The sequence below is a fragment of the Colius striatus genome, chromosome 6 (assembly GCF_028858725.1).
Source record: "Colius striatus isolate bColStr4 chromosome 6, bColStr4.1.hap1, whole genome shotgun sequence".
Lineage (NCBI taxonomy): Eukaryota > Metazoa > Chordata > Aves > Coliiformes > Coliidae > Colius > Colius striatus.
In genome coordinates this window covers 30,223,876-30,250,530 of record NC_084764.1, presented here as the reverse complement: position 1 = coordinate 30,250,530, position 26,655 = coordinate 30,223,876, and the positions used below count along the sequence as shown (strand labels likewise).

At 38.4% G+C, this 26,655-nt stretch overlaps 1 protein-coding gene across 2 annotated transcripts in view; it reads left to right on the top strand.

Moving 5' to 3' along the window:
- Window positions 1–22,372, top strand: part of PTPN21 (protein tyrosine phosphatase non-receptor type 21) — a 43,759-nt gene extending 21,387 nt beyond the window's left edge. For both annotated transcript variants that reach the window (XM_061997619.1, XM_061997620.1), the window contains 15 exons: window positions 388–455; window positions 887–957; window positions 3,108–3,195; window positions 3,420–3,508; window positions 5,840–5,927; window positions 6,643–6,722; window positions 8,473–8,533; window positions 9,054–9,138; window positions 11,408–12,873; window positions 15,120–15,257; window positions 17,727–17,948; window positions 19,092–19,220; window positions 19,471–19,705; window positions 20,244–20,404; window positions 21,217–22,372. In XM_061997619.1, coding sequence (XP_061853603.1) covers window positions 388–455; window positions 887–957; window positions 3,108–3,195; window positions 3,420–3,508; window positions 5,840–5,927; window positions 6,643–6,722; window positions 8,473–8,533; window positions 9,054–9,138; window positions 11,408–12,873; window positions 15,120–15,257; window positions 17,727–17,948; window positions 19,092–19,220; window positions 19,471–19,705; window positions 20,244–20,404; window positions 21,217–21,345 — 3,110 coding nt within the window. In that variant the 3' untranslated portion in view covers window positions 21,346–22,372. The remainder of the gene's footprint in view (window positions 1–387; window positions 456–886; window positions 958–3,107; window positions 3,196–3,419; window positions 3,509–5,839; window positions 5,928–6,642; window positions 6,723–8,472; window positions 8,534–9,053; window positions 9,139–11,407; window positions 12,874–15,119; window positions 15,258–17,726; window positions 17,949–19,091; window positions 19,221–19,470; window positions 19,706–20,243; window positions 20,405–21,216) is intronic.
- The last annotated feature ends 4,283 nt before the right edge of the window (window positions 22,373–26,655 follow it).

Sequence of the window (26,655 nt, the reverse complement as noted above, 5' to 3'; positions counted from 1 at the left end):
GAAGGCTCTGAGACAGTCTGCTGTAGCTGACCCTGCTTAGGAATGGATCTGCAGAGGTCCCTTCCAACCTCAGCAATTCTGTGATTAAAAACTCAAACAAATAAAAACCCAATGAACTAAGGAATCTGGAGCAATGCTCTGGCTGTTTTATCATTTCTTCTCCTTGCCTCTTCACACGGAGTGTGATCAGTTTTTCTGAACAAGGTTAAAAAGTGTTTTTACTTTTCCTCTTCACAAACATTGCTGGTTAGTTTACTCCGTTGTTTTGCTTTCAGATCGTAGTTCGATAGGATGGAGATTTACTACTTGGAGATCCCGCTGCAATTAATTGGGTATTGAATAATTTTGTTAAAAATGTTTGAATCCAAGAAATCTTTTATTTTTTAGCTGATTTTGGAGACTATGATCAGTATGAATCTCAGGAGTTTCTACAAAGATTTGCTTTGTTTCCAGTGGTAAGTACTTTAAATTGATAAATGTAAATTCCTAAATCGATAAATTTCAGTTTAAATGTTTCTTTAGATTGGTGAATGCAAATCATTATTAAAGGCTTCATGATCCATCTAGCTTATTACTCCCTAGACTGTCATATTTAGTAAAGGTTTTCTTTGAGACTAGAGGGAGATATGATACCTTATATTACACAGAAGCAAAGATGTTGTGAGATGTTAATTTTATATTACACTGAAAGGAAGGCTGAGATGGAAATGGGAAGTAAGTAAAACCACTTCAAAACAGTGTTTGTGCTTTTTGTCTGTGTGTTTATTATAGTATCTAAGCTCCAAGACTAGAGTGAAGGGTTGATTTGCCTGTATGAAGAAACTATATTAATTCAATTTTGTATGGATTTTTGTTATTTGTTTTATAAATGCTATCTTACCTTAAGGGTTGGCTACAAGAAGAAAAAATACTGGAAGAAGCAACACAGAAAGTTGCCTTGCTACATCAGAAGTACAGGTAAAATTTCTAGAACTCTTTATTGCTTAATTTTCATGTGGTTCTTTGGTACCTCAGGAAGATGGGAATCTCAGTAAACAGTTGGACTGATTTCACTTCCCATTTAAATGAGTTTTTCCACTGTTAGATCTGCATTAAAATGACAAGATTTTTTTTTCTAAATGAACGTGAAAAGAGAACAGAATGACTGTTAATGTGAATGAGAGGATTCTGCTTCAAAATTAAGGATGCCAGACGCAATTAATGTGACTTCACCTGAGTAATATTTCTGAAGCTTGTTTATATGAAGTTGTAACCCCATTAAGAAAGTTTCTTGATAAACAACATTGGCAGATACTGAGGACAGTAGAAATGTAAAGACAGTCATTGTGCCAGAATGCATATGATCTCAAGTAAAAGGAGGTTAAATTGCAGTAGTCCAAGACAAAGGAAAGTTCTCTGTTGTCAATTCATCAATGAAAAATGTTTGTGCCTATGTAAGTTAATACTGATTTTTTTTCCTGTATTGTTTTAAAACTAGAGTTTGAAAATTTAAAATCCATTTACCTTTGAAATGCTTTTGTACCAAGAGTGCATGATTAAGGTTTGTCCAAGAAAATGTAGTCTGCATGACATCAGGAAAAGTGAAGAAACAGAGAAACTGATGATTGAAAAAGTATTGAGAGACATAAGAATGAGCATGACAATATTTTGCAGCTAGAGATAACAGGTTTTTTTTGAGGCCAACTCAGGTAGGTAAGGAAACACAAACTTTTAGTCCCTGTTACGCTACTGGAGGTATGTGAGACAGAGGTCTTTGCTAGTTAGTTTTATTTAAAAAAATACCTTTACCTACAGATCTTGTCTGGGCTTCTTCAAACCATGACAGTTACAACTCTGTCAGCATTTAGAAAAGGAGACTCTTTTTTGATATGTGAAGCATCAGACTTTGTATTGGTCCTAAATGTGTATACTGTAATAAGTGAAATTCAGGTTCTGAACATGAGTGCCAGAATAATCACACAGTCATAGGTTGGTTTGGGTTGGAAGGGACCTTATAGATCACCTAGTTCCAGCTTGCAGGGACATCTTCCATTAGACCAGGTTGCTCAAAGCCCTATCCAATCTGGCCTCCAACACTTCCAGGAATGAGACATCCACAGAATCTCAGGACAGGCTGTTCTAATGCCTCACCACACTCATGGTGAAGAGTTTCATCCTAATAACAAAAGAAAGGCCCTTTCTGGCTTTCTTTTCAGCCCATTTAGGTGCTGGAAGGCTGCTAGAAGGTCTCCCCAGAGCTATCTCTTCTCCAGGCTGAACAACTTGAACTTTCTCAGCCTGTCTTCGTAGGAGAAGTGCTTCAACCTTCTGATCATCTTCATGACCCTCTCCTGGACTCTCTCCAACAGCTTCATGTCTGTCTTACATTTAGGGCCCTCAGTACTCCTTCATTCTTACCAAGTGAGGTGGTAATTTTATTGCCATTTATCCCTAGAGGGACCTGAGAGAAAGAAGGTGACAAAAATCAGTGCAAATGCTGAGAGAAATCAGCCACTGGTACAGATGAAAACAGCATAATTTGATGGATGCCTAGATATCTTGGGGACACTTTTAAAGCTTTGATTAAAACAAAAGAGAGTTTTGGGCCCCTTGCTACAAGACATATATTGGAGTGCTGGAGAGTGTCCAAAGAAGAGCAATGAAGCTGGTGAAGGGTCTAGAGCACACACGTTCTGAAGAGCAGCTGAGGGAGCTTGGAGGTATTTTGTCTGGAGAAGAGGCTGAGATGAGACCTTCTCATTCTCTACAGGTACCTGAAAGAAGGTTGTCGTGAGGTAGGAGTCAGTGTCATCTCCCAGGTAACAAGTCATAGGACAAGAGGAAACAGACTCAAGTTGTGTCAGGGGAAGTTTACATTGGATGTTAGGAAGAACTTCTTCAATGAAGGGGTTGTTAATCACTGACACAGGCTGCCCAGGGAGGTGATGGAGTCACCATCCCTGGAGGCATTTAAGAGACCTGTGGATGAGGTGCTGAGGGACATGGATTGTGTGCTTGCAGTGTTAGGTGTTAGGTTAATGGTTTGACTTGATGACCTTGAAGCTCTTTTCTACGATTCTGTTTTTTTCTTATTGTCAGTACATGCTGATTGTTGTTTTCATTTCTAGAGGCCTTACTCCTCCTGATGCGGAAATGTTGTATATGCAAGAAGTAGAGAGAATGGAGGGATATGGTGAAGAGACCTATCCAGCAAAGGTAAACAGGACTTTGATCTTTGTCTCAGTTGCTTTTTTTCCCCCCCTATGTAAAAAGGGGGAATTATAATAAAAAAAAATTTTAGAAGCCCAAAACAACAAAAAAACTAAAAATCACCCCACCCCTTTTCTTCTTTGGAGTTGTGAAAGTATTTTCTTTTCATGGAACTTTGCTTTCAATGATTTTTTTTCTGTATTTGCATAATTTTTTGCAACTTCTTACAGGACAGCCAAGGAAGTGACATATTCATTGGAGCATGTCTTGATGGTATCTTTGTCAAACACAAAAACGGTCGCCCTCCTGTTGTATTTAGGTTAGTATTGTTCTCTCTTTGTGCCCTTCATATTTTGTGTGCTTCTCAACAGCATGAAGGACTCTTAGATAGTATGTGTATTTATAATTTGATAAACCCAAACATGATCTTGTAGTTGTCATGTTACAGTGAATACTGAAGTCCATCAGAATTTTTCAACATACAGACTGCAGGGTGAATCTCTTTAAGACAGATTAATTGTAAGAGATTAATGTGTATTCTATTAGAAAATATTTATTGAATAAAAAAGCAATAATTCTGTGCATGTAGAACATCTTAAGTCCTGGGATGGGCACATAAATATCCTTAGAAATACTGAATTGTAAAATTATCCAGAAGTCCCTCTGATATATAGAAGAAACCTAAAAGGTGGGTGTCAGGAGATTGGGACATCCCTTTTTTCTATAGTAGATAGTAACAGGACAAGGGGTAATGGGATGAAGCTGGAACACAAAAGGTTCCACTTAAATATAAGAAAAAACTATTTCACTGGGAGAGTGATGGAGCAGTGGCACAGGCTGCCCAGAGGGGTTGTGGAGTCTCCTTCCTTGGAGGTCTTCAAGACCCACCTAGACGTGTTCCTATGCGACCTGATCAAGATGAACCTGTTTCTGCAGGGGAGTTGGACTAGATGATCTCTAAAGGTCCCTTCCAACCCCTACCATTCTATGATTCTATGAAATAGAGGGGAGACACTTGATAACATTTGTCTCATTGTTTTGGATTCATACTGTTTTAGTTTATTGTTTAAAGTTCTGATAGTTAAATTGTAGACATAGGCATGTCTTACTTAAAATTCAGTCTTGAAGTGAATAGCCTGGTTCCCACCAACTTCAAGAAGGGTTACTTGGGTACCTTTTGGCAGATTTTGTAATAAATTTTTTAACATACATAGAAAGATTTTTTTTAATCTGAAATTTAAAGATCTGTAGTTATCACTGGAGTGAGAAAGGCTTTATTCTTAGCAAACTTTAATCTTCTAGAGTTTAATTTTTGGTTGAATATGAACAGAATCTTGAAATCCCATGGTCTGACAGTAATGGGAACTGGTGGTGAATTTCTCGGGTTAGAGGACGTAGCAACTATGCTTCTTTCTGTAGTGGATTTGTTTAATAGAATTTAAAAATTCAAGATTGTTACCTGTCCTTCACAAAAATTACTATGTCTGCTGCTGATAGCAGAGTTGATGCCAAGTTCTTTTTAATGGTGTATAGTGGTAGAAGTGCCCTACTCTGCTTTCCCACAGAATGCAACAACAGCTCTACCATCTGACTTTACAAGCACACAGGGGAAGAGGAATAAAACTTTGCCCATGCTTTTCACATAATTTCCAAAAAAATTGTGGTTACGGTGTCTATAGAAACATAAGAAGAAGGCTGCACATTGGAGAGCATCAGAAAGTATTTCTATTCAAATTTCAGGATCATTTTTTCTGCTTTATTATTCATTATTTGTGGTGTGATTAAGGGCGGTTCTATCAGGGATAGATATATCATGGTGTTTGGGTAGCAAGAAAGTGCAGACAAATAACCCATTGGTAAAATTTACAAAGGCTGGATTGTGCTTCAGACCGTTTCACGTAATTTCATAATTGCATCCATAAATGCCTATGAACCAAAGCCTGAAATGTGAGGAGTCTTTGTTCTACATCAAAATGGAGACATTAATATTTCTCCTCACACATATGATAGTGAGTAGTCAAATCTGTGGATGTTGTATAGATACCTTTAGAGAGTCCTGTATAGATACCATACTTTTTCCCTGTGTTTGTGTACTGCAGAGTGTTCTTTTATTATATCAATGATAAGAGGCTTTATTTACACTTAAAAAATATTAATGACTCAAACTACATTTGTATTTAACAAGAAGCTGAATAAATATATGGCATTATATTTTTTGTAATCTAGCTTTTTCTTATCTGCCTATGAAAGAGAGTTCCAGAAAATATGAATGCCTTAATGGCTTTGTTTAATGTAGACTTCTTTTTTCCTAGAATGCATGGTTTACTTTCAGATAGTCAGGACGTTATTAGTTACTGGTAACTAAATATATCTGGAAATTGATTATTATTTTTTTTTTTAAATTAAGAACACCTGAATGTATTTCAAGTGGAAGACAAGTAAAAAACTTATTACTGTACATGTTACACATCTTCAAAAGAGATAGTCACATACATATATTCCATTCAGCAGTTAGATACAGAAGTGATCATCTGCAACTTGCCCTCAGTTCTTTATCCATATTCTTGATAGTGGTTCTGTTCTTCAGTTGCATTTTTTGTGGTTTGAAAAGTAGAGCTTGCTTATCACGTTCTATCCCTTTTGTCTGCAGGTGGCATGATATTGCCAACATGTCCCATAACAAATCCTTTTTTGCGTTAGAGCTGGCAAACAAAGAAGAGACAATCCAATTCCAAACTGTGAGTAAATTTTTACTTTTTTTTCCCCCTAAGGCATCAGTAAATAAAAGCACAAATTAAGACTTCTAGTTTAACTCAAGGGATAAAACCTACTTCTTATATATTTGGCAACTTTCAACTGTATGAGTGAGTCAGAAGTAATAAAGCTGTCTCTGTCTAGCTTTCTTGGGAAGGCATTAAAAATTTGACCTTTTATGTTGGGTACATTGACAAGTTTGTTTCAGGTGACTATAAACCTTTTCATCCATTCCAGTAAAATTTCTATTTGTTTTTTTTTTTTTTTTAAACTTTTAAATCTGTGTCATTTGAAGATAAACGGGATCTTAGAGCTTTGCTGGAATGGGCCACTGTGTTCCTTGCTGCATTAGTTTTATGTAGCATCTACCAGTTGCCCTTATCAAGAAGGCAACTGTTGATAGTCTTATGGCATGGCATGGGTAGACTTTAAATTCTGTTAGTGTTGTAGCTGATAAGAATGGCTTCAACAAAAGACTTCTACTTTCAACTTTCATAAATCTTATAAGATAGACTATGCATCTTCAGGCCTATAAAGTACAGTTTCAGGGAAAACCTGGTGACAGTCATGAAATTAGATTCAAACAAAACTGGTCAATGCTATTGTAATTTAAAAAATGTCAGTGGCTCATGTAAAAGCAAGTGAAGAGTGTGCATATGTGGCCTAATATGCAAATTTTTGGGGGGTTTTCTTTGGCAGGAAGATATGGAAACAGCAAAATACGTGTGGAGGATGTGTGTGGCTAGACACAAATTTTACAGACTAAATAAATGCAGCCTGTAAGTAGAATACATTAGCAGAACTCTTTATACTTTTAAGCTTCCAATGAGAAGTGAATTTTTTTATATTATCTATAATGTCTTTACTGCCCTTTTTAGATTATAGTAATGATTTTGGAGCTTTTTCTTAGTCTTTTTTTGATAAAATAATTCCCACCAGTTTCTCATACGTGTTCTTTATGAGAGAGAACAATGTTAAACTGAAATCTTACCAAAAATGACACTGTTTGGCTCCTGTTGCTGAACCTCAATGCTGTGACAGATTTTATTTACTTTGGGGGCTACTATTGCTAGAATGTTTGTGAGCTGCTGGAGTGATTGGGATTTTGGCTTGAGTTTGGGTGAGCTGCTCTGAAAGGACACTCTAGAGGCCTTTAAAAGGGTGGGAAGTGTATGTGAAGCACTCTTGAAATGTGCTGGATTGACAGCTGAGAGGTATGTGGTCCTTTGGATATCAATGGAATCTGTATAGCTCAAGTAGCACCAGTGCAAAGTAAATTTAATACAATTCATCAAATTAAGTTTAAATAGGCTTGTCTCCAACTTGTAAATCAAGGGCTGGAATTTGAGCTATTCCACTGGTGCAGCATTCCTTCAGTTAAGTTACTTCAGTCAGAAGAATAGAGAATTAGACCCAGTGAATAGTCTGTCATAAAGAAAAAAGCATGGTTCCCATATGTTCTGTTCCTCTTCTTTGTACAGGAGAAGATAGCTGTGGAAGAGTTGGTCCAAAATTTGCAGAGACCAGTGGAAAGACAATGGAATATTTTGTACCACAGATGACTTGCTAGTGTGTTTAATGCTGATGTATTTTAGAAGAGTAATGTTAATTTGGAATAGAGTAGACCTCATACCTCTAAGCTTGTTAACCTGGCTGCTTTTTGAGAGTGATAAACTTATTGGTAGTGGTAGTGTATTTGTGTATTGTTATCTGAATAATGTCAGTTCTATATTTTTGTGTTAAATGTCAGTCTTTAGGATTACTTATTTTAACTCTTTCACCACAACGTCGTTTTATTAATAGATGAAGTCCTCAAAAAAACTTTTCTGATTGTCTCTAAGATTCCCTGTCCTGGTGATGAAAACCACCTTATGCGTGTTTGTATTAAGTTCAGGATTCTTTTTCTTTATCTGTACATGCCTTGTCATTAGAGACTCCCTGGACTCTCCACCTGAGGAGGGCTCTCAGAAGTCTTCCCTCATTCTTTCTCTTCCACGCTTTCCAATCCTTTCTCGTCCTTCGCTTCCCAAAGGGTGAGCTGAAAATCATCGTTCTGAAATCTGTCAGTCCCTGCATTTGTACTATTCTGCTGTCTTTTGACCTCTGTCATGCTGCAAGATACAGAGTGGAGGTGCAGTATAGGGTGGGGAAAAAACTCAAGGTTTTGAAACTGTTCATCATGGAGGCACTCCAAACAATTATGAAAATGTATTACTGTTAGCTCATGGTGTATAGTCACACGTTCCAGTTCCTGTAACATCTGTAACATTATGTTCTGTAGAGAATTTTATATCTGCTCTTGTATGACTGCTAACTTACAGTGTGAGATTTTATATGGGCTTCAAATTTGGACCTAGTCCACCTCTTCCCCGTTTCCTTTTGAGGCTGTTGTGGAGGGCTATTTAAAACAGGTCCTGACTCCAAGAAATATAGGTTGTTTTTTAACCTAACTTGGGAGCACTTTCCAAGATTTTAAATAGGTCTTGGTGGTGTTAAGAATGTTTTCTCACCATAAAATTTCTTCTGTAGGCAAACCCAACCCATTACAGTGAATCCTGTTAGAAGGCGGTCTTCATCCAGGATGTCCATGGTAAGCACAGCAAATGGTTTTATATTTGCATTTTAATGGATTTCAGTTGGCTTTGAATCAGGCATTTATCTCCTTCAGTGCAATAAAATGAGCATTGGAAGTGTCTAGTGTGTGAAGAAATATTTCTGACTTGGAGAAAAAGCTGGTGTGGAATATCTGAATAATGGAATTAAATAATTGCAATGAAAATTATTTGAAACACTTGTATTTTTAGTTCAATTGTTCTGTCTCTAGGAGACTCTCCTAGATGTCAGATGGCAAGATACAGTCTTGGGTTGGTAGTGTGGGGTTTTGGGTTTGTTTCCTCCTTTATTTGGTTTTTTTTTATTATTTCTTATACGACCTCACAGGAGAAACTTACATTGCAAATTCAGAGAAATGGTTTAAGACTAAGGCTTTGTGTATGCACATGTGTTATACATTTTATATGTATGATATTATAAATTAAAACATGTTCAAAACTAAATTTTTAAAATAAATCATGAGTTCTTAATTAACAGTAAGACACTTGCTTTCTTAGCCCAAGCCTCAGCCTTATATGATGCCTCCACCACCTCAGCTGCATTACAATGGTCATTATACTGAACCATATGCATCCTCCCAAGGTAAGTTCATTAAGTCCAAGGGCACACTACACAATGTTAGGAGTTTAAAGCTATAACTTGTGTTTATAGCTACTTTAGCTAGAGTGAACGTGGGTTACATTTATAGCAGCAAGTGCTCATTGAAGTGCCTGCTGCTACTCTAGTCTTATAGGCTAATGTGAAATAGAATCACAGAATCTAGGCTGGAGAAGACCTTTAAGATCATTGAGTTCAACCATTCATTTAGCACTGCCATGTCCACCATTAAACCTTGTCCCTGAGCGCCCCCTCTGCACGTCTTTTAAGTACCTCCAAGGATGGTGACTCAAACACTTCCCTGGGCCATCTATTCCAATGCTTAAAAACCTTTTATGTAAAGATATTTTCCCCACTATCTAATCTAAACCTTCCTTGGCACAACTTGAGGCCGTTTCCACTTGTCCTATTGCTTGTTACTTGGGAGAAAAGACCAGCCACCACCTCTACCTCATCCTTTCAGGTAGTTGTAGAGAGAGAGTAATCATCTCCCCACAGCCTCCTTTTCTCCAGACTAAACAACCCCAGTTCCCTATGGACTATGAGCAAAGACAGTTAAAATAACGTGTAGCAACCATACACTGTGGTCCATCATGTGAGTTTAAGCTGACTCTCACTTTTTTGGTTTATGTACCAAAGTAGTATGTTATGGCATTGTGGGATTCTTGTCAGGTTTGATCTTAACAGCTGGAAAGAGTAACTGAGCCCCTATACAGTTCAGACAATTAAAAAACTACTAATTCCAGGATGCAGGAAGAAAAGTTTCTCTTGGAGTTTGCTAGACAGCAAGGTGATTGGGAATTCAAAATCTATGGACGTCTGCAAGTTATGGAACTGGAATACATTTGAGTGAAAAAAAGAAAGGAAAAAACCCAAGAAAAATCTAATTAAAATTCTCCAGGAATGTGCACTCCTAAGGGATTTACAGTGTGAGTCAGGACTGAATTTTTGATAGTTACGCATTGTGTCTTAAACTAACAAAGGTGCTGTCCTAAAGGGCTTAGCCTAATCTTTTGCAAAGTTACTTCAGTTTTAATAGAGACCTTACAGTCCCTACAAGTCAGTTGGATGAAAAAAAGTACTGTAACTCACTGGTAAGGGAAATAAGCTCATTTTCATTCTAAATAGTTACACAAGTATTTGTGTAGGTATAGGTATGTACGTTCAGAACGTAGAGGAATTTTTTTCCAACATAGTGTTGGAATTATTGCAGGATACTTGCTACAGCACATGTCCTATTATTGAACAATTTTTCCACAAGCAGAAGAGTTTTTGATTGTCAGCAAATTCATTGTGGCAAATATTTTGGTGATCCTTGAAGAGTTAAATCATGAAAGGCATCTAAAGCAATGACTGATTTGTTCTCTTCTGGAGCTTGGCAAATTGTACATCCAATTAAGTAATGGTGAAATTGTTAAATGTATGTTGGATGTTGAAACTATTAGATCATTTTTTTTACCCGTCAGAGTGAGTGTATGTTAATATGCAAACAGTAGATGGTGGTTTAAATTGTCTCCAGAATTTCTGGAGAAAAAAGTAATTTGTGAGTTTTTTAAAGTTATTGTGTTACTATATTTATTGTGTTACTATATTTATGGCAGGAGAGAAGAAGAACGAGGTGGGGATTTGGTCACTTGCTCTTAGGGGTGTTTTCAGGTTTTAGTTCTTTTTTTTCTTTCCTGCTGTTTAAACTGATCTCATTAGATTTCTTTCAATTAGTGTGGTTTAAAATTGATATGGTTTTTGTTTAACATAAACTGAAACATAGCAAACCTATCCACTTAAATATAAGAAAAAACTATTTCACTGTGAGGGTGACGGAGCAGTGGCACAGGCTGCCCAGAGGGGTTGTGGAGTCTCCTTCCTTGGAGGTCTTCAAGACCCACCTGGACATGTCCCTATGCGACCTGATCTAGGTGAACCTGCTTCTGCAGAGGGGTTGGACTAGATGATCTCTGAAGGTCCCTTCCAACCCCTACCATTCTATGATTCTGTGATTCTATCCTAAACAGAAGAAAGCCATTATTACACTGAGAGAATGTTTTCCAATAGGAATTTGCATCAGCTAAATGAACATAATTGCTTATTCTAGTATACATACCGTATGGTTTGGGGTTTTTTTCCCCTTCCCATTTCAATACATAGCTAAGAATAAGTAAGATTTTGAAACTCTCAGACATTAGTTAGCTGTATCGTAACAGAGGATGTCTTTGGTGTCTCAGACATAAAGATTGTTCATAAACTTTACTTTCAGATAACCTCTTTGTGAGCAATCAGAATGGATACTACTGTCACTCTCAGACTAGTTTGGATAGAGCCCCTCATGACTACAGTGGTCGGATCCGCAATGGTAGTGTCTATAGTGCACATAGCACAAACTCCTTGAACAATCCACAGCATTACTTGCAGCCATCCCCCATGTCCTCTAACCCGAGCATTACTGGAAGTGATGTCCTCAGAACTGATTATGTCCCGTCACATAGACATAGTGCACTAATACCACCTTCTTATCGACCCACGCCAGACTACGAAACTGTGATGAGACAGCTCAACAGAGGAATGGTGCACACAGACAGACAGAGTCATTCAATGAGAAATCTTAACATCAGCAATTCATATGCTTACAGCAGGCCTGATGCCTTAGTTTACAGTCAGCCTGAAATACGAGAACATGCTCACTTTGCATCCCCTCAGTCTAACCATTATCCATTTAACCTGAACTACAGTTTTCATAGTCAATCCCCCTACCCCTATCCTGCTGAAAAGCGCCCGGTTGTTGGGGCAGTCAGTGTGCCTGAGTTGACAAATGTGCAGCTCCAAGCTCAGGACTATCCAGCACCAAATATAATGAAGACCCAAGTCTATCGACCACCTCCTCCGTACCCGTACCCCAGACCTGCCAATAGTACTCCAGACCTTTCACGACACATCTACATCAGCAGCAGCAATCCAGATCTTATCACAAGGCGCGTGCACCATTCTGTCCAGACATTTCAGGAAGACAGCCTGCCTGTGGCACATTCTCTTCAGGAAGTCAGTGAACCTCTAACATCAGCACGCCATGCTCAACTGCAGAAAAGGAACAGTATTGAAATAGCAGGTTTGACTCCCAGCTTTGAAGGAATAAGAATTAAAGAGAGGACCATGTCAGCTTCTGCAGCAGACGTGGCTCTTCCAAGAGTTATCTCAGAAGGGCCGCAGCCCAACATTCTGATGGAGAGAACAAAGCAAAAAGAAAGTGAGCAGGAAGAGAGTGTGAACTGTGATCATAAGAAAACCCTTTCAGATGCCACTATGCTGATTCACAGTAGTGAGGAAGAAGAAGAATTTGAAGAAGAAAACAAGGCTAGTACCAGTCTCTCTCCTCTCCCCGAAGATCAAACACAACTTTCATCTGTTCTTGGTGGTTATTCTCATGATTCAGTACTGAACTACCCTTATAGCTCTGTTGCTTCGTCTGCCGGCCCTTTGCATATTCTTGAGCCTAAATTACATATCACAGAGACAGAAAAGAGAATGAAAGATATGAGCCCTGTTCATTTGCTAGTAGAAAGCCAGATACAGAGAAGAGGGGAAGGGCTGCTGACTCCATCTATGTCAGAATCTGATCTTACAACATCGGGGAGATACAGAGTAAGGAAAGATTCAATAAAGAAGAGACCTGTGTCTGATCTTTTGTCTGGGAAGAAGAATATTGTGGAAGGCCTTCCCCCACTGGGTGTAAGTGGATGCTATTCGTATTGTTTTGAGTTCTTCTGTAGTGAGAATTGCATGGGGTTTTTGTCTGAGGTTTATGTTTTTTTAAATTAACCTGAGATGCTTTAAAACCATGTGAATTGAAAGCTGCCTTAAGCTTAACTGTTATTTTTCTGGTTTCCCTTGATAAACTTTGCTCAGCTGTCTTTTATCCTCTCTTTGCCTTGTCTGAGTTCTGTTTCTACAGTCCTCCCATACAAATCCAGTTGCACAGCCCCCAACCCATCCAATACATCTAACCTGGCCAGCAACTGTAGAATGAGCCAAGTTAAAGTTGGTTCTAGATCCCAAATTCCACCCTACCTGTCTTTATCTGGAGCAGAAGCAACTCTTTCTGTTCCTTTACCAGCTTTCTGATCTTCCTTTCACAAAATAATTTGATGTAGCTGAATGCTTACTTTTTGTTTTCTTTCTCTGACATAAGAGGGGAGCCTGGCACATTAGGCAAATAAATTCTTTCCTCGCATTCTCTTCTTTCCTTTGTCCCTTCCCATTCTCATATCCTTTCTCTTTTGCTTTCTCTTCAATGTGTTTTTACCCCACTTAAAGATATTTTGTGCTTGCCACATCTTTCTCCTAATTCAATCTTATGAAGCCATATCTAGTGAATAATTACAGCTTTCACCTTCCCTCTGATTCCTACCTCATAGAAGCATCCAAGTCAGTGTGGGACTGTACAATTTCACAGGCAGTCCTCACCACGCATTTTGTTTTAAACGTTTGTTCAGTGTTATGTAGTCTGTGACATTTTTAAGGTGCTAATGCAGGAAGAACATTTTTATCGTTCTTTTGCTTTTTTAATGTTGATGTTAACTTTGCCTGCCTGAGTTAGTGACAGTTTTCTGCACAATTTGGATGATAGTGGCAAGAGCATATAACTTCTGCTCTTGTGGTGACTGTTACAGCTGATGCTGCAAAAGCTAACATGCAAAAACTGTGTATTTAAATAGTTACTGCTCTCACAGTTTTTTGTCTGTCAGACTTGCTATACGTGGATTTGAACACAATGAAAAGAACCTTCATCAGCTTCAGTTCATTTTATAGTTGTGTATGTTTTTGTAAATCTCCTTCCTTCTACTTGTTATCTGAATATAGGAAAAAACCGTGATGCCCTTGTGTTCACATTTAGATAGTCACTTAGGATCTTTTTATCTCCAAAAGATACATTTTCAGACACCAATGTGTCTACCAAAAATGGTCCCCTGCCTTTTCCTTCTGATGGCTGTGTGAATGTTCAAGTCAACCTTTGAAATGAAATTGATATTAAAATATCAAAGTGTTCAGTGAAATGATTTCTAGTTTAATAACATGTAAGAGAGTCATTGCATAACAGAGAATATTACCTTTCTGTATTCAATACTGGGATATGAATATGGAAACAAAGCTGACCCCTACCAATGTTTGTATGGTTTTTTTTTCAGTGAACTCTTACTGTGCTGTTTGTTTAAATGTGGTCACATCCTCTTAACTTTGTCTTCCTAATCATTAATACCATTTCGCATTTGAAAGCATTCATTTTCATTCAAGCAGCATATACATTCACATTTTCAGTCTATTTTTATTAACAACCAAATGTAGCAACTGCAAGGAATGATGATGTTTTCCCTTACACTTTTTCAGACAATCATTTGAATTTATTCTTTCCAAAAATCTCCCTTTGTTTTTTCCTCAAATAATGAATGATAACTTCGATAATTTAGATTCATGGCCTGGCTCAGGGCTTAGATCTATCTACAGTTCTGTGTTCTTGTTTTGTAGGTATTGTTTGTTGCAAACTTAGTCAAACATAAAACTATATCCAAATATCTAAAAGGTGTATGTTCATTGTTCTGCGCACTTGTTGGGAAGAAAAGTGCCTGCAAACTGGAAAGTCTTGAAAGTTATTTCAGTTCTGTCCAAGAATGTGAATGATCCAGAGTTGTCACCTCACAGCTTCAGTTGTGAGCTTTGTAGGGAGTAATATTTGTCATTCTCATGCAGTTTCATTAACCTGCTTGGAATGAAGACAGACTTGTGTCATGTCCTTGGAGGAATGTAGTCCCACCACCTCTGTAATCTCTCACTGCAGTGCTTATCCAAAAAAAACCAAAAAAGGTCAGAGCTGTTTGCAGAAGGGGTCAAAGAAATATCCTTGGCTTAATTGAACTCACCTGGTTTCTGCTTTATCAGATATTTAAGAATATATTCAAGTTTTAGCTTTTCTTTTTCAGGGTATGAAAAAGAATAAAAATGATGCAAAAAAAATAGGGCCTCTAAAGCTAGCTGCCCTAAACGGATTAGCTTTGACTAGAATGCCTCTGCCAAATGAGGGGAAGGAAGAATCAACAAGAGCAACAAATGATGAACGGGTATGTTGGAGTTCTTTAATGCTTAATTTCTCTTTTACACTAGTGATTTTTCAAAATGAAATGCTTACCAGTGGTGCTTTGTGTTGACTTTAAAATACTTCAGATTCAAAGCAACTCTACTGAGACTATAAAGGAAATTAAGTATGAGATTTCTAATTGATAAGTCGTTGCTAGAATTATTGAGTGAGACAGATTTTTCTTTAAGATTTAAGATGATAATGATTCAGATTATAGTTAACCCTTTGAACATATGGGAAGCAAATTAACTAGTGTATACTGATAGATTTTTGTGCCAAGTCTTTCTGTTTTCTCTCTTAATTTGGGGATTTTCCAGACTCAAAATGAGAGTTTTCAGTGTGTATGTGATTTAACTTAGTTATAATGTAATGTGCCACAGCTCATGCAGATTGTGTTTGTCTGTTTTCCTTGGGTGGATCCCTGAAAATATAGGTGGAACTCATGTCTGCAGAAATTTTAAATTCAGCAAAATATCTCAGATCACTAAGAGAACATCAGATTCTAGAATTTGAGGATCATTCTTTGAGAAAAATAAGGCTTCATCTGCTTGTGTCAGGGTAAACAACATCAGTAAGTATAGCTCAGTCTGCCTTATATATAGTTAGATAGGTGCAGGGAAGTGAAGTACAGTTAGTATCCAGCCTGTGAAGAGCTGTGTAGTACACTGCTGTCATCACACGTCTGACATGGGGTCTCTGGTGATTGTACATTCTGCAAGCAGGGGTCTCTTTAGAATCCAGTTCTGGGCATGGTTGTGCATCATCAGCCTGCAGAACCATTCTAGCTCAATATGATGATAGTCACTGGGCAGGGATCAGAACCTGAAGGAACAGTCCTGCTCTCACCAGCTGCAGTTTTAAGAAACAGGCCAGGAAAATTAATTCCAAGTCACGCAGTAGAAATTCAGGCTTGGAGTTTGAAGGCTTGGAGTGACATCCTTAGGAGGGAGACTTTACTGTTCCATTTTAACAGATTTAACAGATGAAGTTCTTTTGAACTATATGTGTGTGTGTGTGTGTGTATATATATATATATATATATATATATACACACACTCCTAAGGGCCAAAAATTAATATTATGTTATTGAGGCTCAGTTCTACATTTAGTTGCTGGATTTGTTACTTCCTCTTACTTAACAGCAATCATCTCTTCCTGGGTTGGCATTTATTGAATTCATCCATATTATTACTTATCTAGCTTTGCCCAAAGTGTTGAGGTAAAAGAAGAATCCATAAAGTCAAGTTTTGAAGAAGATCTGTTGTTACACTTTCTCTGCAGGCAGACATGTAGAGGCTGAATAGATACTGTGTTATGAGAGTAATTTCTGAGAAGAGGCAATGCAAAGCAAATACGTGATGTGAAGCAAAGTTCAGACTGCAGATTTTTATAAGATGACTTTAGAGTTGGTTCAGTGCCTGTTTCATTGCTCAGCTTCATGTTATTAGGAGTTTAAATGAGGGAATTTAAGCTAAAATGATGGAGAAATTCGTACAGTTGATGTATTGATGTGCAAATTGCATATGATTGAGGTTTTACACCTTCCTCTGCAAAATTGGGCATTAGGGTTATTCGATACAAGGTGCTTTTCTGACCTGATAGCACAGAGCAGTTGCTGTGAGAGGCTGGAGACATGTGACATAGATGAAATTTTCTGGCTGAAATCTTACATATTATTCCTCTAATTATTGTTGGCAAGGGGATGCTGAAATTCCAGAAAAGTCTTATGATTTAGAAAGAATTTGGTTTACAAAGAATAAATCGTGGGTGATGTGGAACAGCTTATTAAATAAAACAGATTGAGTTATACTAGTAGAAAAAATCCTGGGTTTATACCTCAGATGCAGAGAGAGGTTCTAAGAAGACTTTGCTGCTAGATGCAAAGCTGAGTATATTCAGCCTAAGAAAATGTGGAATATTGGTAGTGAATTACCTCATTGAATCATTAGCTCACAGTAGGTGTTTTGCTTTAAGTTTTTAGAGTTTTTCTCCATCCAATGACAAAATTGACTTAATTGTTTGGGGTTTTTTTTAATTACAAGGTTAAAGGAGACCTTTTCAAATGATTTAATCTTACATGTTATATTGAGCAGGAGGATTAATGAGTATTTCTTGTTCAAAGGTATTTGAGGCAGTTTGAGGTATACCATAGCTATCAGGTTTGGCCAAATATTTCTTTGCCCAACTGGATTGTCTTTCATCAGCAGTATCCACAGTTTTTTGACCTAATGAAGCATAACAGACTTCTTAGTTTTCACTTGAACAAAATTCCTGCTGGTTAGGGTTGCTTCAAATTTATTCTGGTACATTTGTGAACATATTAATAGCTGGAAAAGCATTGCAAAAGCATGTAGGAGAGGAAAATACCTACATTTTTACTTTGTGAATTCTCTGTTAAAATAGACTTGCCTTAGAACGTACTTTATGTGGCTGTCTATGTTCTGTCTTTCAGTGTAAAGTTCTGGAACAACGGTTAGAGCAGGGGATGGTGTTCACGGAGTATGAGCGCATTCAGAAAAAAAGAGTGGTAGATGGTGAGTGCTCCATAGCTCGGCTCCCTGAGAATGCTGAGCGAAACCGTTTCCAGGACGTGCTGCCTTACGATGACACCAGAGTAGAGCTCGTCCCAACCAAAGAAAATAACACGGGTTACATCAATGCATCTCATATCAAGGTGAGAGAAACACTATTGGAGAAGTGGTTTTTTTGCAGTTCATGTGGTAACTACAATAGATTTGGCTATCAATTTTGGTTTGGTCGGATGGGTGAGAATCCCTCCATCTCTCTCACCTCCTTCTGCAGAGGTTTCTTTGGGGAAAGGAAGAACCTATTTTTCCTCATTACCTGTGATAGTAGAGGGTTGATTACTGGAGAGGTCTTCTGCATTTCCCTTCCATATTGACTGCTGTGTCCTTTCTATCTGTGTCTCATTTCTCTGTGGATCAGGGCTAACAGAAGACGTGTCCATTCTTCCCAGAGTTAAGGATGCAAATAGCTTTACAACAAACTGGGATTCTTTGCAATGATTATGACATTTTTGAAGTGCAGTGGCAATGATTATCTCTTCCTCTTATGTACTCTCAGACTAGATCCACAACAGGCAGTAAGCTAGCTCCCAGCTTTAGCTATTTTAGATGTTTTGAGGAACAGATGGAGCTGGGGGAAATCTGCTCTTCCATAATCTTCAGCTGCCCCCTTTCCCTAGCCTTAACTCTTTAGCTCTCATTTTCAATACATTCACCTACTTAAAGTGCATCTGCAATTGGTTTTGTGCTTTGTCTGAGGAGAGCTGTGATGGTCAAAGCAGCAGCTGTCATTGTGTTACTATCTTTTTTTAATACATCTGTTTGTACATTGATTTGATACTGTAATTTCTGTACTCCACATTCACAAATGGTAACTCTTCTGACCCTTCTCAAACAATGTATTTTCTGAGGAAACATCAGCTAATTCTGACTTTTTAGTGCATGTAAAAGCATTTACAGGACCAGGGTATGAAAGCTTCTTTCAACTCAGTTTGGCTGGAATATCTTAAATTCACAAAACAGAAATACAATTTGATTTATCCACATACTGTGCTTATGATGCAAACTACATGTATTCAGTTACCTGCCTGTACACTTTTTAAACGGTGTGTCTCTTCTGCATCTAATGTGACAAGATGAAACTAAAAAATGAATGGCAGATATAACTCATGATGGGCTCCTACTTCTGCAGTGTTGCTGTGTTTCGGTTTGTGCATCTTCAAATGACTGACTTAAGAATTAGGGAAAGAGAGTTTTCAGTAATTACTAATCTCATATGTGTTTTGTTGCAGATCTCTGTTGGTGGCATGGAGTGGGATTACATTGCTACGCAGGGCCCTTTGCAGAATACATGTCAGGATTTCTGGCAGATGATCTGGGAACAGGGAATTGCCATCATAGCTATGGTGACAGCAGAGGAAGTGAGTATAAACTGAGTCAGGTTTCTCCCAGAAATTCCTCAATTATTCTGTAATAGTCTGTTAGAGGAAGGGGGTCTTTGCTCCAACAAGATGACCAAAGATAAATTCCTAGTGACCCCTGTGTCATTGTGTCTTCCTTTCTTTGGCAGAAGGACATACATTTTCAAACTCTCAACAGTTACGGGAGCATTAGTTGTATGAGCGTTTGTTGCACGTGAGTTTCTTGTTAAGCAAGTGTTTTACTTTTAAGGAAAGTGGGCGAGAAAAAAGCTTCAGATACTGGCCACGTCTTGGGTCGAGACACAACACTGTCACATACGGAAGGTTTAAGATTACCACACGGTTCCGTACTGACTCGGGCTGCTACGCAACTACCGGTTTGAAGATTAAACATCTTCTCACAGGACAGGAGAGAACAGTTTGGCATCTGCAGTATACTGACTGGCCAGAGCATGGCTGTCCAGAGGATTTAAAGGGATTTCTCTGTAAGTTGTATTTAATAGCTTTGTTTTGGGGTTAGTTGGTTGAGTTTTTAAAATATCTTCTGAAACGACTGTTATTTATAACAAGCTAATTCACATATATGTCAGACATTCTGTTGTGTAAGTTTTCTTCACATAGGCAAGAGATTCTAGATTATACTTTTGACAGGAATATACCTGCCAGTTTGTTAAAGTGACCGCTTATGTCTAAAGCCAAATATATCATCTCCTAGAAGTTCCTACTTGTTAAAACGTAATTGCATTACATACTACATGTTTGAGCATATTCCAGCAGTAGCAAGATGTCCACAAACTGCCTTTGGGTGGGGAACAGGGGAACAAGGCAAGGAAAGCCTTGGAAAAGCCTTGGAAGCGCTCTCTTGCTTTGGTTGGGATATGACATGATTTATGCAGTGCATCATTTTTCTATGAGATGTCATTTGTTAAATTACTACTTTTCTGGTGGTCATACAGCATAACAGCATGGCTTATGGGGCTTCATCTCCTAAATTTATTGTTCTTATCTTGTCAAACTTAACAGCATACTTGGAAGAGATACAGTCAGTGCGGCGCCATACGAACAGCACTGCAGATCCTAAAAACTCCAATCCTCCTGTGCTGGTACATTGCAGTGCAGGTGTGGGACGAACAGGAGTGGTCATACTGTCAGAGATCATGATCGCTTGCTTGGAACACAATGAGGTGATCTCTCTTTCTTTCTCATGCTTTAAATAATGTTAGGTAATGGAAGAGTAAATAACCTGCCAAATGAATATTTTTATGGCTGTTCATCTGAACTTTCCCAAGATATGGTCTTTAGAAGAGCCCTCACTATGCTTGAAAGAGCTCTTGGCATTTCAACAGAAGTTAATAATCTTCTAGAATTGCCCAGTTACACACTGGGTACTGGAATGGTCTTTGGATTCTTGACTCTATTAGATGTTGAGTCACTGAGTGGAACAAGGTATGCCCTAAGCTACTAAATATGTTTAAGGATTTCACTCTGACTTTACCACTTCATGCCCTATTTTCAGTGGATTGTATTTCAGAACATGCTTTGTAGCCAGTCAAACTTTTTTAGGAACTTTGCTTGTTCCTAAGTGTGGTGTATTTGCGGCATCAGTCTCGGCAGAGGACAAAGCAGTAGCTTAATAGACTAAAACCTGGTCTTGTCAGCTTTTAGCCACAGGTGAACAGTTGCAAAATATTTATTAAGAATATAATATACCAGTTGAGACTCAACAAACTGGTTGTTGTTACACAGTAATGCCGTGACAGACTTCTGTGGCTGTTAGATTTGTGAAGAGCTATTCCCCATGGGACAGGCAAGTTCAGCGTTAAGTGTACTTCACAGAGGAAGAGGTGGGCATGGTCGTGGGCATTGAATTGTCTGAGCTGAAGTTAGAGCAACTGCTTTTGCCCTTAGATCACTGATACTGCTCTAAATCTCTTGCTGAGAAAATGGAAGCCAGTCTCCTTGCTTGGCAGTCTCATGGTTTGTTCTCTTCCTCCAGATGCTGGACATCCCACGGGTGCTGGACATGTTGAGACAGCAGAGAATGATGATGGTGCAGACCCTTTCGCAGTACACTTTCGTCTATGGAGTTCTCATCCAGTTTCTCAAAAGTTCTAGGCTTATCTAATGCTGCCACTTCCTAAGGGACACTGCAAGTTTGCAGAAAAGAGAGTTACCGTTGTCCAGGCAGACCTGCCCTCACGCCTCTTCTCTTTGTCCGATGAATCACAGAGTTGCATTTGAGGGCTGGTACATGCGAGTCAGTGTAACAGTCATTGCAAAGCAACATCTTCACTGGACTAAATTCTTCCCATGTTCGGCTGCAGGGAATGGTTTTACTGGTCTGTAGTACTTGCATATGTTCTTTAGAGCAATGTTACTCTGGGCAAAATAAGTATCTCCTGGGACAGAAGTACATGGCACAATTTTACTAACATTATGTTTTAAAACATAATTGTTAACTGTGTGAAAGCTGAAATCTGTAGATGCACATGGGGTGAGAAACCTGCTCCTTGGGAATGTCAAGGTCTTATGCAGTTTCATTCTGCTTTCAATTTTATATTTAGAACAATATATCTGTATTTTTAAAAATGGTCTTTTGGTTTCCTTTAGTTTATTCAGCAAAATTAGCAGCTCTTAGATATTTTACACCGTTGCTTTAAGGACAGTTATTTTTATATTCAGCATTTTTAAGTAAAAAAAAAGCCCAAAACACCACAACCAAACCTTTTTAAACAGCATTACGTTGTCAGAGAAGACTGACAATGTTTGAACTAACTTTTCAAAATCATAAAGTGCTAGGGGAAGCTGTTGGTAGATACTTGTAGTGCTGTGTAATAGAGCTGACGAGTGAAAGACAAGCACAGAATCACAGAATCTTATGGGTTGGAAGGGACCTCGAGAGATCATCTAGTCCAGCCTGCTATTGAGAACTTCCGTTTGAGTAGAGGCATGTTTACCTGCAACAGCCAGAGGGAAAATGCTCAAATTACTACAAGGTTATTGGAAGCAAATGGATGAGAGAAAGTACATGTTCAGTATTACTCAGATATTTAGAGGACAGTTTGATTTTACTGGCTGAAATCAAAGTGGATGCTAACGTTTTAAGCACTTTTTTTCTCTGTTATTTATGTAATTAAACATAGAAACTATAATCGTGCATTGTTTCATGTGGTAATATACCATTACTAACCTGTTATTTTAGGAAGAGCCTTTTAAGTTGATGAAATAAGAGAACCAAATTGGCGTAAGAAGGTGCATAATGGTGAAGTGGAAATGATGGAATGAAACATAACGGAGGAGATGTGGCAGCTGTGATTGCTGGTTTATACTGTGCAAAGATGACCATTAAAAATCTTTATGTTCCCAGTCAAGAAAGGCTTTAAAGCACTGGAAGTTTCTGAAGAACCATCCAGATTATTTTGTCAGTACTAGAACACATTTTGCTAATACCTTGTGGCGTTGCAACGAAGAATATCCACAGAAGCAGTTTGAGAGCACCTGGGGAATGTAGGAGCTTGTGGAGGTGACATGGAGGCATGGGTATTTTAGTAGCTGTGTAGGTGGCTGAGTCAATGGCTGTGGCATGGACCTGAGGATGAGTTGTACATTTGATAGTTTCCATTTTGTCTCACAGAAATGGTCTAATTATGGTATATCCTTAAATAATCCTGTCTGTGGTTTCCAGATGGGGAGTGTGGTTTTACCTGCCTTTTCAAGTGTTCTGAGATGCTGAGTTGAAAATCCCTGTTCAAAAGTGAGCTATTAGTTTGTAGATATCTGGTTTAATTTAAAAAACCCGTATTATAGAGCAGTCTGCAGGCATATTTAAGTGTCCATTTCCCTTGATGCCAGCTTAGCAAAATGAAGTGAGACTAAAAGTCTTTTTTATCACTAATGAAATTGATAATTTTGTGAACTCTAAGAAGGATTTGGAAACTGATACGAATAATTAAACCCCCTTCAAAACAATAACTGTCTCCCCAAATGTTAATTAAGAATAATAAATAGGTTGCCACCATTTCCTCTCTAATAATCAACTGCCACAAAGAAAAACACATGGTCCAAATGACATTATGCTAATATGTTATTCTATGCAAAAGGGTTTACTTTACAGTGTATTTATTAGTCCAGTTCATTTGTTCTGCTTTCAGGCAGCCTGAATTATTCTACTCTCAGTAAAAGTAAGGTTGACTGTTTCAGATGGGGCGGGGGGGGGAATGTTCCTTTTGTATCTATAAAATGCCTGGGAAATATCAGCTGCCAAATGTAGAACTGAAAGTCAAGAGGAATCCAGTAACTGAGGACTGAGTGCAAACAAACTGATTTGACATATCTGTGTTAACAGAAGTATTGAAAGAAACAAACATGCCGAGCTATTTGTATCATGCTGTGTTTTGAAACATTGCTACTTTTATCTTCAGAAATGTTTTTGAAGGGGAGAGGGTGCTCTAAAATGTACCTTGTACCATTTCCAAACTGGACTGTGGTCTTCGTAACCTGATACAAGCAGCTTTTAATGAAATCATACACAACCACAACTTCAAGGAACAACGGTTTTTAGCTTTTCAGCAGTTACTGAACAGAACATTAGCTGTGAGGCATTAATAGGAGCAGTTAAAACAACCCATTTAATTAAAACCCTATGGGCTTATCTGAGGGGAGTGAGGAGATGTGTATGTTGCTTTTTCTGTTTTGCTGAAAGAAGCTGTGTTCGCCTTTAGAGATGCTTGCTCTCTGATCTGGTAGTCACAGTCTTGATTTCTGTTTTTAAGCATAACACTGCTACTTGCTCCACTTCAGCTTTCAGTTCTGTCCATCAGCAGTCCATTTTGCATTAGGAGATTTGACCTTAGTAGACTGGAATTGATGGGAGTTTTCCTACTGAAGGTAGCAGGATTGCTTTTGTTAGTAACCATGTATCTCCAAATGAGCGTTGAGAATGAGCAGGTTGTCTTCCAAAGATACCAAAAAAACCCATCCTTCACAACCTCCTGTAACAAAATTAATGAAAACCCCATTGTTTAGATTTTTCAGTGAACTGTTAAAAGGAAACTCATGTTTTAGCCCTTAGTTCTGGGCCTCAAAAGGGAGGCTTTTTGATGTGTAGTTGCGCCAAGTGCTTCATGATGTGCTGGACGTTGTGAGAACATTCACTGTCCAAATCCAGTCACAGTGTAAGTCAGAGGTGGATCGAATTGTTAGAAGTTTAAAATCTCACTAAGCCTGTCCATTTTGCCAAATGTGTGTCTGTTTTTATGGGGATGAAACCAGATAATTATGCAAGATTTTAGCTGACTTTTTTTAGTAACAGAAGTTGTGTGAGACGTTCTTGCAGTAAATGGCAAAAATGATGCTGATCTCTAGGGATGTCAGAACTCTCAGGGATAAATAAAGGTGCTATACACTGTCAAGAGACAGATTTGACTGTCTTTTGTGGGCTAGGTGGAAAATACTTTTTAGGGTCAAATTCTGTGAAGGGTCAGGAAAGAAAAAATTGCAAATAGTAGTAAGGGCTTCTGCATATTTGATTTCTTTCTTGGTTGCTCTGATGAGAGATTTTTTTTTGGCTAGTGAATCTTTGTAGTCTTGGGCTAGCAACTTTCCTCTGTGAACTGAGTCAGAGCCTTGTTCATTGCAAGGATGTCACTGGCTTAGCAGGCTTAGGTGTAGGCTGCAAATCACTCCTCACCCCGTTCTGTGAAGGAGAGGCTCTGTGGTACACACAGGAGTATTGCGTGGCTTTTTGGGACCCTGCGCAGCAGTGCTGTCCTTTTGCTGCTGTCTCTCATGAAGAGCAGGAAAAGTTTTATGCCTTTGTATTGCTCTCCTTGTGATACCTCTTGCACAGTAAAAAGTGTATGGTAAAAATTAGGAGTTCAGGGTGTTGTGGTTGATATCCAGAAAGACATTTAATTCAAAGCAGATGAGCAAGGCAGAGTTCCTATAACGTCTGTGGATGAAAAGCTGCTCGAAGTTATCATCAATATTTAGAAATAAAGTAGTAACAAATAAACGTGTACGAAATGGAAACAATTCTTGGCATTTTGAGGAGTGTATTTTTCGCTCCTCTTGTAATCTTGTCTATCTTCTTTTTTCTTTAAGTGGATGACATTTGGAGCAATTTTCTCAGACATAGCTTTCCTAAATGTAAGACTACTTGAGGCTGCTGCTACATTTTTCTTGTTGGGGCAGCTGTTAAAAGTCGAGTGGCTCACAGATTTCAGTGGCCTCTGGACCAAAGTTGGGAACTGCAGGGTCTTGTATCATACAAGCTATCTGTGTAATGAGACCTCAGTTTTAGTATCTGCAGCATTACTAAAGCTCTAGGCCTAAGTGGAGTAATGAGTTCACTATTTCTGTAGTTAGGTCACATTATTAATTTAAAAGAAACAGTTCAGTTGCTAAGAGCCCCGTGCTTTAGGGTTTCAACTTGCAAAGCCAGAGTCCGTTCCTGCAAGACGCAGAATTCCTTAAGTTTGTCCTGATATTGTAGGAATTAAACCAAGCTTATTGCCAGAGAAGGCTTGAGCCCTTACAGCATCAACACTCACATGTCTGCTTTGAATTTAAATACAGATCACAGGAATTAACCAAAAGAATTCAGCAGGAATGTGCATACGTGAAGCTGCAGAATTTAAAGGAAAAGTAGATGAGATAGTTGGAAGAAATCCTCTTGTGACAGTTAAAAATGTTGGAAGTAGAGAGTGAGGATTTGAGGAACAGCTGAAGGCATCTGGAGGAGGATTTGGAACGTTTTGTATCCACAGTAGAGCTGGCGAAGGGTTGGATTCGTATGGTATGTTTTTCATGGCGTGGTAGGGTAAGTGAACATGAAGTCATAGGTGTTATTTTTACTGGCTTTTTCAAATGTGGTTTTTGAATCTCCAATTATTTTTTCAGAGGCTCTGTTATTTTTATGTATCTTCCTTTCCAAATATATTTAATGCAATCTGTTAGCTCCGTCTCTGTTTACCTATTAAAGGTCAGGCTTTTTCAAGCCACGGTCTCTGGGTTTACCCATGCAAAGTATAGGGAGGGAAGGCACACATGCAGTTTTGCAGTGGTAGTTGCTAGTGGGTGCAAGTTGACTTGTGTGAAAATCTAAATACATAATGGATGCAGCTAGATATTTACAGTAGATGTGAGTTGCATCAGGTTAAGGCTGGGCTGAAAATCAGGCCCTTGAAATGTCGAATTAATGATGTGCTTAGAAATGATGTTGCAGAGCAGCATTTGCAGTACAGTAAGTAAGTGAGGGGAAAAAATCCTTAAAACTTTTAACAACTGTTGCAAACATGACTGTAAACAAAATAAATAAAGGTTCTTAGTAAGATCATGTTGGGGACCAGCTAATTTGGTGCATTCTCTTGGCACCACTTATTAAGATCTACAGGGGCTGGAAAAAAGAGGATTTGTTAACTTCAATGAGCATTTC